At 49.1% G+C, this 11,962-nt stretch overlaps 2 protein-coding genes and 1 non-coding gene across 3 annotated transcripts; 1 reads left to right on the top strand and 2 right to left on the bottom strand.

The window, feature by feature from the left end:
- Positions 1–856: 856 nt before the first annotated feature.
- Positions 857–2,274, bottom strand: CONPUDRAFT_138472 (uncharacterized protein). The gene is made up of 5 exons (XM_007772801.1): positions 2,177–2,274; positions 1,791–2,115; positions 1,483–1,736; positions 1,371–1,422; positions 857–1,304 (listed from the first exon to the last, which is right to left on the bottom strand). The coding sequence occupies exons 1-5, from the start codon at positions 2,222–2,224 to the stop codon at positions 991–993; spliced, it is 993 nt and encodes a 330-aa protein (XP_007770991.1). The 5' UTR covers positions 2,225–2,274; the 3' UTR covers positions 857–990.
- Positions 2,275–2,607: 333 nt separating this feature from the next.
- Positions 2,608–2,692, bottom strand: CONPUDRAFT_t75. The gene has a single exon. It is a non-coding gene; the product is annotated as a tRNA-Pro (tRNA).
- Positions 2,693–2,800: 108 nt separating this feature from the next.
- CONPUDRAFT_83590 (atypical PIKK FRAP protein kinase) lies at positions 2,801–11,777 on the top strand. The gene is made up of 33 exons (XM_007772800.1): positions 2,801–3,084; positions 3,133–3,265; positions 3,314–3,858; positions 3,905–4,106; positions 4,161–4,263; positions 4,318–4,511; positions 4,566–4,678; positions 4,730–4,802; positions 4,856–5,056; positions 5,111–5,348; positions 5,403–5,847; positions 5,898–6,134; positions 6,192–6,809; positions 6,858–6,961; positions 7,017–7,296; positions 7,344–8,089; positions 8,137–8,247; positions 8,299–8,476; positions 8,540–8,791; positions 8,840–9,029; positions 9,088–9,251; positions 9,301–9,501; positions 9,550–9,705; positions 9,755–9,892; positions 9,942–10,047; positions 10,110–10,247; positions 10,296–10,543; positions 10,600–10,953; positions 11,003–11,165; positions 11,218–11,322; positions 11,371–11,457; positions 11,507–11,612; positions 11,667–11,777. The coding sequence occupies exons 1-33, from the start codon at positions 2,971–2,973 to the stop codon at positions 11,680–11,682; spliced, it is 7,059 nt and encodes a 2,352-aa protein (XP_007770990.1). The 5' UTR covers positions 2,801–2,970; the 3' UTR covers positions 11,683–11,777.
- Positions 11,778–11,962: the final 185 nt, after the last annotated feature.

Below are 11,962 nucleotides of genomic sequence, written 5' to 3'. Positions count from 1 at the left end.
CGACCTCCGCGAAAAACGGCCATTTATCGAACTCTGCCGCCGCGATTAGGCCCAATTGTCGGATGTCGCGCATTGCACACTGCTTTTGTGGAGGTACTCCATTGCTAATTGCAGTGCCTTTGAACCTCTTGTCCACCCCGGCTCAATGTGTTCAGTTTATGCCGAGCTTGGCTCCATTCATGCTCTTAGGTAGGAATAATTTCCTGGGGTGGCAAATTAGCAAATCAGTCGCCATACGCTTCAGCGTCGAAGACTCGGAGTTCAGGATTCTGTGGGCGCCGAAACATACCCCAAGATATCGATCTACTGAACGAAGAACGGGAAATGAAGTCAGTTCCGGTTCACCATGAACGTTGTGAATTACCAGTACATGCAGATCGTTTCTGACAAGGCCGTTTTGCGCATGACATACCACCGTTGACGGTAACTTCCAACACTTCGGTAACCTCTTTCGCGAGTTAATGGGAGTTGACAACTTTTAGGCCACCGTCCAAAAAGTATAAATATCTTATGGTTCTACGGACACTGTCACATGACAACCTTGCTTCGAAGTTGCTTCGAAGCATATTTATCTCTTCATAAATCTCAGGAAGCGAATTCTCGTGCATATAATGCCAAAACCTTATAACGTACGGGTTCAAAGATTCAATATTCAGTTAGTATCACTGACGTCTATAGCTTTCTCCAGCAGTTAACGCATCTAATTGACTCTACGAATTCGAAGACTCTCGTATGATATTGCCCTCATTATGACTAGCCTTCAAACCGCAGAGTTCACCCACTGTGTGCAGCTACTAAACAGTTCAAATGCTACTACCAGTCTTTTGGCCGACATCTGGTCACGCCAAGTTTTGATCAAGAAATGATGAATACAGGTAGTACTAATATAGTAGTTGGAGTGTCAGACTAGAAATGTAACATGTACAATGCGCCTCTGGACTACAAGCGCTTCACTCGAAAGGCTACTAAAGCCAAGCCGCATTGACGTACTTACGTTCTTCCATGCAAATAGCATCCCAGCTTTTGCCAAAAGCTCTCCTTCTTCGCTGGCATATTGTCAACGCCACTAAGTCCTACGATGATGTGACCACGCCTGGTAGCTAGATGACAGCAGTCGAGGGTGGTCGACTTGGCCGTGTCTTCAGCTAAGGTCCCACCAATAGCGATTATAGCAGTACGCTTGTAGCTGTTCATGCTACGAACGTACTGAGACAAGCCAGGCATGACTTCAAAAGTACCGTATTTGCGCGTGAAAACATGGATGTCGCCACAGAAGTTGGGTGGAAGGAGCACAATGGTTTGACCTAGAATAACATGTCCCGGGCCTTCCATTTAGAAATGACGAAAACTATGTTGAAAGAAGAACCAACCTCTCCTCGAGAATACGCTAAGGCTGAGGGTCTTTCCCGAGGGCTTGGATCTCTGAGAACCAAGTTCAACATCGATCAAGGCATGAATTATGAAGCATTGCAAGATACATACAATGTCCAAGTCGATGTCGCCACGCTTGGAAAGCACCTCCGCCGTTACTTGGTGACATTTCTCATGAGAATTACCAATGTCTAGGGCCAACGAGATCGGTCCGCGACGGGTACAAAATGATGCGTGAGGTGTTCTCTGCGTATCAATACCAGCGTTTTTGGAGTGGCCCCGCTTTCTGTGTCGTTTGCATGGTTTACATCTGCGCCGGAAGTCAACATCGCTCCCAGACGTCTTCGGGTCGATGGTAAATGCACCTGTGAAGGGGCAGTGAGCTACCAACGATATCGGGAATAAATCTAGCTCCATACCACCGATCCCACCACGAATGTCTCGCATCGAAATGGATGGCACAATGGGTACGCAGTTGAGTCCCAAGCTTAAGGGCATGGCAGTGGATGTCACAGATATGTCTTCCTGTGTAACCAGAGCAGCAGAAGACACATGCATTGCCGGGCCCCGCCTTACAAGTGGTACAACGGGTACACAGTAAGCGCTTAGAGGACCTCTGGGAAAAAGTATGCCAGCATCTCGATTTGCGGCCCGAGACCTAGAAGAGAACGACAGAGACGACTGAGCGGTAGACTCGGAGTATGACGGAGGCGGCGGAAGCGCCTCCGTCACAGGAGTTGGCACCTGTATTTTAGGATGTATTATATACCATCGTCCCTAAAATCAATGCTGACTGACTACTTACAGTGTCTCCGGGGGTCGCTAGCTCAGAATTCCCCTTGGATAAGACCATACAGATAGAATGGCGTTTTCGCGGGGGCAGAAAATGTTGGTGTTTCTGTGGGGCTCGAGGAGAATACAATTTAAGCTAGCTGCCCCAGGCTGCGGTAAACTGCCTGCCAATGAGAGGCGTAAGGTTGCGCAGTCCACAGCACGGGCTGACGCCGCAGTCGCCTGAGATAGCGAGCGTATCATGCCGGATGGCGACGGTATGCTCTCTGCTGCGGTGATGAGATTGATAAACACTATTGACCTGCAGTGGGCGTGTTTATATAATGACGGTAACTCACGAAAACGTCAACTAGGCACTCTGGAGTCTGAGGCATATCATGGAATAAATAATTCCTTCGCTCTGTCGCAGGAGAGTTACGTAGCTAAATAAGAGACAAAAAGCTAGGGCCTGACCGGGAATTGAACCCGGGACCTCCTCGAGATTGCTTTCTAGCCCTAACAAGGAATCATACTACTAGACCATCAGGCCGTTGAATAATCGATTAATAGATAGCATAATAATGTGTATGCCAATTTCGGAGGACGCGCATTCACGATTGCCATTGCAAGTGCTACTTGGACAACCCAAGCGTTGCAACATACGAACACCTGTCCTACCTATTCCCAACGTCATTTACGCGAACGTAGGCGTGAGCGGAGAAAGCCCTGCGACAACCGGAGTAACTGGCAAAGACTACGCGCGAGAGACTCATCCTGCGCTTGTACAGCAACCACTAGCTGAGGGAAGCGGAACTTCGGTCTCTGAGGATGGCATCTATCCCTCAGTCCGTTCATTCGGATTTTCTGGCGCAAACCTTTCAATGCCTCAAGAATCCTGGTCAAGAAGCACGGGTGCAGGCGGCAGCCACCCTACGGCGATATGTACGTCGGGCATTCCTTCATAGTTTCACGCTCACATACAGTCATTAGGTTGCAACTACGGTAGCGGAACTACCGTCAGATGCAGCTGGCAAACTATGGGATGATGACATCAGGAGGGGGATATTTGATCTCATGCATAGTCAGAACAATGCTGACCGGCTGGGTGGTTTATTGGCCATTGGTGCGTAGCACTAGTCTTTAGTATTTCCCCTGAGCTTACAAGGTGTAGACTATCTTCTTGACATTGTCGGCGAGGACGGAATCCTTTCCAAGACCTATCTCTTTCGATTCTATAACTACGTCAAAGAGCTTCTGCCCAACCACGATGTCAACATTATGCTTGCCGCATCCAAGACTCTTGGGCAGATTGCAGCCATAGGCGGAAATGCGCTTGGGGAGCGCTTCATGGATTTAGAAGTTCCCAGTGCCGTTGAAATGCTTCAAGGAGATAGACAAGAGTCTCCTCGTTACGCTGGTGTCTTGATTCTCAAAGAACTGGCGCGGAACTCTCCTTCTTACTTCTATTCGCATATCGGTCTGGTCCTTGACAAGATTCTCATCCCGTTGAGAGATACGCGCAGCATAGTCCGTGAAGGAGCAGCAGAGCTACTAGCTGCATGTTTGGAGATTGTGACCAACAAGGAGCGACAGATGCGCAGCCCACATTTGGACAAAATCCTTCAGGATGCTCAACTCGGGCTCAAAATGTCGCAGCTAGAGGTAGTCCATGGGTCTCTCTTGACGTACCGTGAACTTCTGCTACACGGTGACATGGTGGGTCTCTGTCTTCTTGCTTGCTTGTTGCTCATACATGGAGCAGTTTATGAGGGAATCTTTCGTAGACGTTGCGGAACAGATTCTGCGATTTAAATCACATAGGGATGCCGTGATACGCAAGATGGTCATCACTCTGATCCCGACCCTAGCGGCGTACGACACGAAAACATTTGCCGAACTTTTCCTTCACAAGGCCATGGGTCACCTGATGCAACAACTTGAGAAACCGACGGAGCGTTCTTTTGGTACAGTTTGCGTTGCGCCAATACAGGTTTCACAGCGTTGATCCTTTTCGTCAGCTTTTATTGCCATCGGCCACACTGCCACGGCAGTAGGAAGTGAGATGAAGCCCTTCCTTGAGCTCATCATGCAACAGATTAAGATTGGCTTGCAGTCTAGAGGGTCAGTGTGCATTGATATCCCACTCTCAAGTTTAAATGGACTTGAAATTTATAGGAAGAAGAATGCGATCTCAGAAGAGCCGATCTTCCAATGTGTTGGGATGCTTGCTTCAGCAGTTGGCCCTAATCTCACGAAGTACCTGCATGATCAACTCGACCTATTTTTTGCTGGCGGTCTCAATGAGCCGCTGAGACAAGCGTTGACGGCGATTGCTCGCAACATTCCGCCATTGCTCAAGACGATACAAGGTAGTGAGCACTTGAGATATACCTTTGACATCATCCCTCACGCCTCATCCATAGATCGCCTCCTTGATATCTTGTCCAACATTCTAAGTGGCCAACCTTACAAGCCCATTGGTGCTCCAGCATCTTTCAGCCGCGGTGACTTCGCCAAAGATTTGAGCGTATCGCAGGTCTGCAAACCAAGCTCCCGTTGCTCAACTCCGAGCTGATTTTTTTTGTAGACAACGAAGGCTGATAAGAGCCCAGAGCTCATTACTCTTGCGTTGACTACTCTTGGGACTTTTGATTTTAGCGGTGCGAACCAGTTAGGCTAGGCTCTGTCGTTTGGATTGACATCGTTTCAATAGGACATGTGCTTAACGAGTTCGTGCGCCGATGCGCTTTACCATACCTTGAGGACGACAACGCAGACGTCCGCCGTGCAGGCGCTCTGACTTGCTGTAGGCTTTTCGTGCGCGACCCCATATGTTGGCAAGCAAGTAGCCACGCCATTGAGATTATCAGTGATGTGCTAGACAAGCTACTCACTGTAGGTATCGCAGATCCAGGTGAATAAAAGTCCTTGACATTGTGAATGTATATCTGAGTCGTCACGCTTTTAGATGCTTCTATCCGTCAAACCGTATTGTCATCACTGCACGAACGCTTTGATAAGCATCTTGCCCAAGCAGAGAATGTCCGATCTATTTTCATTGCACTCAATGACGAAGTATTTGACAATCGGGTTACGGCTGTCGGTCTTATTGGACGTTTGGCGAAGCACAACCCGGCCTACGTCATGCCATCGCTGCGGAAAGCACTCATACAACTGCTCACTGAACTTGAATATTCGACCGTCATGTAAGACACCTTTGCCTTTGTGAACTGTGTATATATCCTGACCGTCGTCCACAGGCGAAACCGCGAGGATTGTACCCGCCTATTGACACTCCTCGTCAGCGCGACGCAACGCCTCATTAAGCCATACGCCCTGCCGATGCTCCGCGTTCTGTTGCAGAAGGCAAACGACACCAACGCAGCTGTTGCTGCAAACGTATTGACATGCCTTGGGGAGCTTTCGGCTGTTGGTGGGGAAGACGTGAAGCCCCACATTCCGGACCTCATGCAAGTCATCCTGACAAGACTTTCTGATCCTGCACATGTAAAACGGGACGCAGCCCTCCACGCCCTTGGCCAGCTGTGCTCGAGTACAGGTTATGTCATCACTCCGCTCATCGACTACCCTCAGTTGCTTCCTCTTCTGGGCCGTATCCTCAGAACAGAATCGCTTCCTCATGTTCGGAGAGAGGTTGTCAAGGTCCTTGGTATTCTCGGAGCCCTAGATCCTTACAAGCGCAAGGTTCTGTTGTTGTTTACTCTAGCATGCCAGATACTAACATCTGCTCTTAGACGAAACCGGAGGAAGAGGTTGCCAACGAGACTTCGCCCTTCACCGTGAACGCTGTCGCACTCTCTCATACGGGCTCTGTCACGGCCTCAGATGATTACTACCAATCTGTTGTCATCAGTTCGCTATTGGCAGTGTTGAAGGACTCTTCCCTGACCACTCATCATGTTACTGTGATTGAAGCTATCATGAATATTTTTAAGACTCAGGGCCTCAAATGCGTTACCTTCCTTCCCCAGGTAAGTACAGTCCTTTTCAACCTTTTTTTTTTTGGGATACCAAGAACGTTTGTTCAGATTATCCCAGCATTTACTACGGTTGCACGCACGGCTAGCTCGCGGTTGCAAGAGTTCCACCTTCAGCAATTGGCTATTTTAGTCGGCATCATCAAGCAGCACGTCCGAAATTATATGCCAACTATTTTTGGTCTCGTCACTGAGCTTTGGGAGAACATTCCACTGCAATTACCGATTGTATCCCTGATTGAAGCTCTTGGCAAAGCTCTTGATGCCGAGTTCAAACCTTTCCTACCGACCATTCTGCCTCATCTACTCAAGGCTTTCGATGGGGAACTAACTGACAAGCGCATGAACACACACATCAAGATCTTCGACTCTTTCTTGACTTTCGGCTCAAATATTGAGGAGTATTTACACCTGGTGATCCCAGTCATTGTTAAATCTGCTGAACGAAGCGATGGATCTATCTCACTGCGCAAGAAAGCTATACAAACCATTGCTCATCTGTCGCAGCGAGTCAACTTCTCGGACCACGCATCACGAATTGTACATCCTCTCGTGCGGGTACTGGATGGGCAGAGTAACGAGCTCAGGCAAGCATCCATGGACACGCTGTGTGCTGTGATGATTCAGCTAGGATCCGATTTTGCAATATTCATTCCCACAATAAACAAGGTGCAGTCCATCAATCTTTGAATGCGCGGTTTCCTCACCTTAGCTTAGAGTATGCTCCGTAACCGCATCTCTCATCCTCGTTATGAAAGCCTAACGTCCAGACTACTCAGCGGGGAGCGTTTACCTCAGGAGTCAGGGATTGGCGATTGGCTGTAGGTTGATGTAGACCGCCTTGTTCTCAGAGCTGACCTTTGCAACCATCAACAGAGAGACATCAAGGGCGTCCGAAATATCTGCGCCGGCTGAACCAGCAAAACTCACCGTCAACCAACAGCATCTCAAGCAAGCGTGGGATGTCTCTTTAGTGAGCACCAAGGAAGACTGGGAGGAGTGGATGCATCGACTAGGCGTCGAGTTCATGAGAGAGTCTCCATCACATGCGCTGAGAGCATGCATGAGTCTTGTGGACGTCCACCCGCCCCTTGCCAAGGAACTTTTCAATGCCGCATTCATCTCATGCTGGACTGAGCTATATGACCAATATCAGGTCAGTGTCTTGAGCAAGATAACGAACCTAGCCTTATTATCGTGCAGGAGGATTTGGTGCGATCTATCGACCACGCGATCACTTCTAGCAACGCTCCTTCCGACCTTATCCACCGACTGCTGTCTCTAGCGGAGTTCATGGAGCACGAAGAGAAGCCACTTCCCATTGAGCATCGCATCCTTGGAGAGTGTGCCATGAAATATCATGCATATGCCAAGGCGCTTCATTACAAGGAACTTGAATTCTTTGCAGAGACCTCTCCGACCATCATTGAGGCACTCATTGGGATCAACACTAAACTCCAACAACACGATGCAGCTTGGGGCACCCTCATTATAGCGCGTGAGCAGTACGATGTCACCAAGCATGAAGAATGGTACGAGAGGCTAGGGAAATGGCAGGAGGCACTAGCTGCATATGATAAGAAGGCTCTTGACGATCCCGATTCCGTTGACATTCAAATGGGCCGTATGAGGTGTCTACACGCTCTTGGAGAATGGGAACATCTGGCGGGGCAAGCTGCAGAGCACTGGTCGTACGCCGGTCCCGACGAACGTCGAGAGATCGCGCCAATGGCCGCTGCTGCTGCTTGGGCGCTACGCGACTGGGAATCTATGGACGACTACATATCCTCCATGAGGTTAGACTCACCTGATCGGGCTTTCTATCGAGCAATCCTTTCTGTGCATCAAAACCAATTCCCAAAAGCACTCAAGGAAATTGGTCGAGCTCGTGACCTCTTGGAACCCGAGTTAACGTCCTTTGTCGGCGAAGGTTATGGTCGCTCTTACAAGTAAGTAACATTGTTATACTCGTCGGTCCGATTCTGATTTTGCGTAGCACCATGGTTCGAGCGCAGATGCTGTCAGAGCTTGAAGAGATTATAGTCTTTAAGCAATACGCTGACCAGCCAGAGCGACAGCAGGCAATGAGAAAGACATGGATGAAACGGTAAGATGCACGTGGAAGATCCAGCGGACAATTTTTTTTTACGTTTTACAGACTTCAAGGTTGTCAGCCGGATGTTGAGACGTGGCAGCGCATCCTCCAGGTCCGGGCACTAGTGCTGAACCCGGAAGATGATCCCGTCATGTGGATCAAATTCGCTAACTTTTGTCGCAAGTCGGATCGCATGGCTCTGGCAGAAAAAACCATCAACTCACTGTTAACACCGGAGCGGGTACGTAATATCTTGCATAGCGGGCATGGCTTATTCACGATTGGCAACCTTCATGCTGAACAGCAAATGCGAGCACCACCGAATGTTGTCTATGCCCAACTCAAGTACATGTGGGCATCAGGCGTGCGCCGTGATGAAACACTCACTTTCTTGCGCCAATTTTCGACAAGCCTGGCGCGCGATATATCTCAGGAGACCCGGGACCCGCGTGCGCCTGTGGCCAAGAACAAATTGGACGAGCTATCTTCCTTATTGGCGCGCTGTTATTTTAAACAAGGTCAATGGCAAGCGGAAATAAGGGATGATTGGGGATCGGTGGGCACTTTATATGTCCGATTGAACTAATGGCTGACCACTATGTAGAGGAACGTCAAGGAGATCTTGCAATCTTACTATCTCGCCACCCACTACGACTCAGGGTGGTACAAGGCGTGGCATACGTGGGCCCTTGCTAATTTTGAAGTCATCGGTCACATCGAAACTCAGAGAGAGAACAACGCATCCGATATTCGTGGTAACGGTCTAGCAGCCCACATTGTCCAAGCCGTCCAAGGTGACCATTCTCGCAATGCTCTTGACCAGTTTTAACGCATATTTTGACTATCTTCCAGGATTCTTCAAGTCTATCTCGTTGCGCAACGAGAATGCCCTTCAGGATACCTTGCGGCTCCTCACGCTTTGGTTCAAATTTGGCGCACATGATGACGTCAGTCAGGCTATGGCCGCTGGTTTTTCCATCGTTGAGGTTGATACTTGGCTTGAAGTTATCCCTCAGGTAAGTATGATATACAGGATCAAAGCAGTAATCTAACTTGTTTGCATAGATCATTGCCAGAATTCAAACGCCGAGCGAAAATGTCCGCCGTAATATCAGCAATTTGCTTACTGATGTTGGGAAACACCACCCACAAGCTCTCATCTATCCTCTCACCGTGGCTTCAAAGTCGTCGAGTACTGCTCGGCAAAATGCTGCTCGTAATATCATGGACAGGATGAGTGAACATAGCTCGGCCATCGTAGAGCAGGTAAGGTTCTCACCCAGCACTTTTGTCACCTGTGCTCAACCGAGTCAGGCAAAACTCGTCAGTCATGAGCTCATTCGTGTCGCTATCCTATGGCATGAGATGTGGCACGAAGGCCTCGAAGAGGCATCCCGCCTGTACTTCAATGACAAGAATCCAGAAGGCATGATTGCTTGCTTGGAGCCTTTGCATGACATGCTTGAACGCGTATGTTCATTATCTTGGATAATGGTTCTCCTTCACTCAAAGCCTTCAGGGGCCGACTACTGCAAGAGAAATATCGTTTGCTCAAACTTTTGGCAGAGACCTTCATGAAGCGCGAGAAGCGTGCCGCCGCTACCGAATGTATGGCGAGCCAACGGAGCTCAACAAAGCCTGGGACATCTATTACGGAGTATGTCTCTGTTTTACGACCGCATAATCGTACTGAACCCTTCTACAAGGTCTTCAGGAAAGTCGAGAAACAGCTTCCCCAGCTCACAACCCTGGATCTACAATACGTCTCTCCTCAACTTCTCAAGGCTCGCAACCTAGAGCTTGCCATCCCAGGTAAGGACTTTAGCTACACGGTCTCGAACATGAAGCTCAATGCAAAATCAAATCAAATAAAGGAACGTACCAGAGTGGGAAACCAATCGTCCGGATCAGTAGCTTCGCTACCAAGTTGACTGTGATTGCGTCAAAACAGCGGCCTCGGCGAGTCTCACTCAAAGGTAGCGACGGGCGTGACTACCAATATCTATTGAAGGGTATGCACTCGTCCCTACAGCTCAGAATTCGCACTGAAGTCCTTTAAGGTCACGAAGATCTACGCCAGGACGAGCGGGTCATGCAACTCTTCAGCCTCGTGAACACTCTTCTGTCCGTTGACACAAACAGTTTCAAGAGACGCTTGAACATCCAGCGCTACCCTGTTATTCCGTTGGCTCCAAACGCTGGTCTTCTTGGATGGGTTCAGGACTCTGATACTCTTCATGTTCTCGTCCGCGATTACAGAGACTCACGCAAAGTCTTATTAAACATCGAGTACAGGCTCATGCTCCAGGTTCGGGTCTTTTTTTTTTTTGCGTCAGCACGATTTACGAATCCGCTTCATCATAGATGGCTCCCGACTACGAGAATCTAACCCTGTTGCAGAAGGTGGAGGTTTTCGAGTACGCTCTCGAAAATACTACGGGCCAAGACCTCTACCGCGTGCTCTGGCTTAAGAGCGTCAACTCTGAACATTGGCTAGAACGGCGTGCCACGTACTCCAGGTCTCTAGCTGTCAACAGTATGGTTGGCCATATTCTGGGCTTGGGTGACCGTCACCCGTCGAACCTGCTGCTTGAAAGAGCCACAGGCAAGGTTGTACACATCGACTTCGGTGATTGTTTTGAGGTTGCGATGCACCGCGAGAAGTTCCCCGAGAAGATCCCATTCCGATTGACCAGGATGCTTACGCATGCCATGGAGGTAAGTCATCTTCCCAATTTCAGCGGTTCATCAGTTGATAGGTTTCTAGATCAGTGGCATTGAGGGGAGTTTCCGGCACACGTGCGAAATAACGATGCAGGTGTTGCGGGCCAACAAAGAGTCCCTTATGGCCGTGCTGGAGGCCTTTGTCTATGACCCCCTGATCAACTGGCGGCTTATGCAGGCTGATGCTGAGGCACGGAAACTTGAGGGTAATTCGGCGCCACACACGTTCCCTTAGTCAACGCTCACACCCGATCAAAGATATCGATACAGATCCTGGGAGAATGGCAGACCTCGCCCGAGCTGCGGCGTATCCTCAAGGACCGAATCGGAGGCTGCGTGCCGATGAAAACGACATCTTCAATGGTCAGCGTTTAGCATTATCAGCTAAATGATGTCCTTAGCCCCTTTCAGAAGCCATCGGGGAACCCGGTACTCGGCAAGAGGTCCGTAACGAAAGGGCCCTCACGGTGTACAATCGTGTTCAGCACAAACTTACAGGTTCGTGATGCTTGTCGGTAGCCAATGTTCCTTTATTAAGCCCCTGCAGGACGAGACTTTGATCCCAACGAAGTCTTGTCCGTCGGTGCTCAGGTCGACAAGCTTATTATACAAGCAACATCTCTGGAAAACCTTTGTCAGTGCTTCTCTGGATGGTAAACGTTTTTTCTCCTCCATAGACAAGTCGGTTGTTGATGTGACTATGACAGGTGTGCCTTCTGGTGATGTTTCAAACCGCATCATTAGTACTACATATGTATCACTAGCGCAATATTCTGCATTTATTATACCACGACTCTTTGCTATGCAGCTGTACGCAATGACATTACTCTCAAACGATGCATAGAGTAAGTAAATCATTGATCAGGTTACGCAAAGGTGTGGGCTTCTTCGATAAGAGGTCGGTATAAATGGGGAAATCTTGAAACAATATGGGCGCCTACATAGCAGGTCGCGGTGTCGCGTGTTACTTACGCGTCTAACCCAGAATCTGACCTCGTGAAAT

This window comes from Coniophora puteana, assembly GCF_000271625.1.
Source record: "Coniophora puteana RWD-64-598 SS2 unplaced genomic scaffold CONPUscaffold_9, whole genome shotgun sequence".
Lineage (NCBI taxonomy): Eukaryota > Fungi > Basidiomycota > Agaricomycetes > Boletales > Coniophoraceae > Coniophora > Coniophora puteana.
This window is presented reverse-complemented; position numbering and strand designations above follow the sequence as displayed.

What these genes read in the sequence shown, in the direction of transcription:
- CONPUDRAFT_83590 (XM_007772800.1), top strand. Translation starts at nt 2,971, where the DNA reads ATGGCATCTATCCCTCAGTCCGTTCATTCGGATTTTCTGGCGCAAACC. An exon ending in ACCGACGGAGCGTTCTTTTG is followed by an intron (nt 4,107 to 4,160) that starts GTACAGTTTGCG and finishes CCTTTTCGTCAG; the next exon opens with CTTTTATTGCCATCGGCCAC. An exon ending in CCTAGAGCTTGCCATCCCAG is followed by an intron (nt 10,048 to 10,109) that starts GTAAGGACTTTA and finishes AATCAAATAAAG; the next exon opens with GAACGTACCAGAGTGGGAAA.
- CONPUDRAFT_138472 (XM_007772801.1), bottom strand. Translation starts at nt 2,224, where the DNA reads ATGGTCTTATCCAAGGGGAATTCTGAGCTAGCGACCCCCGGAGACACT. An exon ending in TAGCGACCCCCGGAGACACT is followed by an intron (nt 2,116 to 2,176) that starts GTAAGTAGTCAG and finishes CCTAAAATACAG; the next exon opens with GTGCCAACTCCTGTGACGGA. An exon ending in TAGCGTATTCTCGAGGAGAG is followed by an intron (nt 1,305 to 1,370) that starts GTTGGTTCTTCT and finishes ATGTTATTCTAG; the next exon opens with GTCAAACCATTGTGCTCCTT.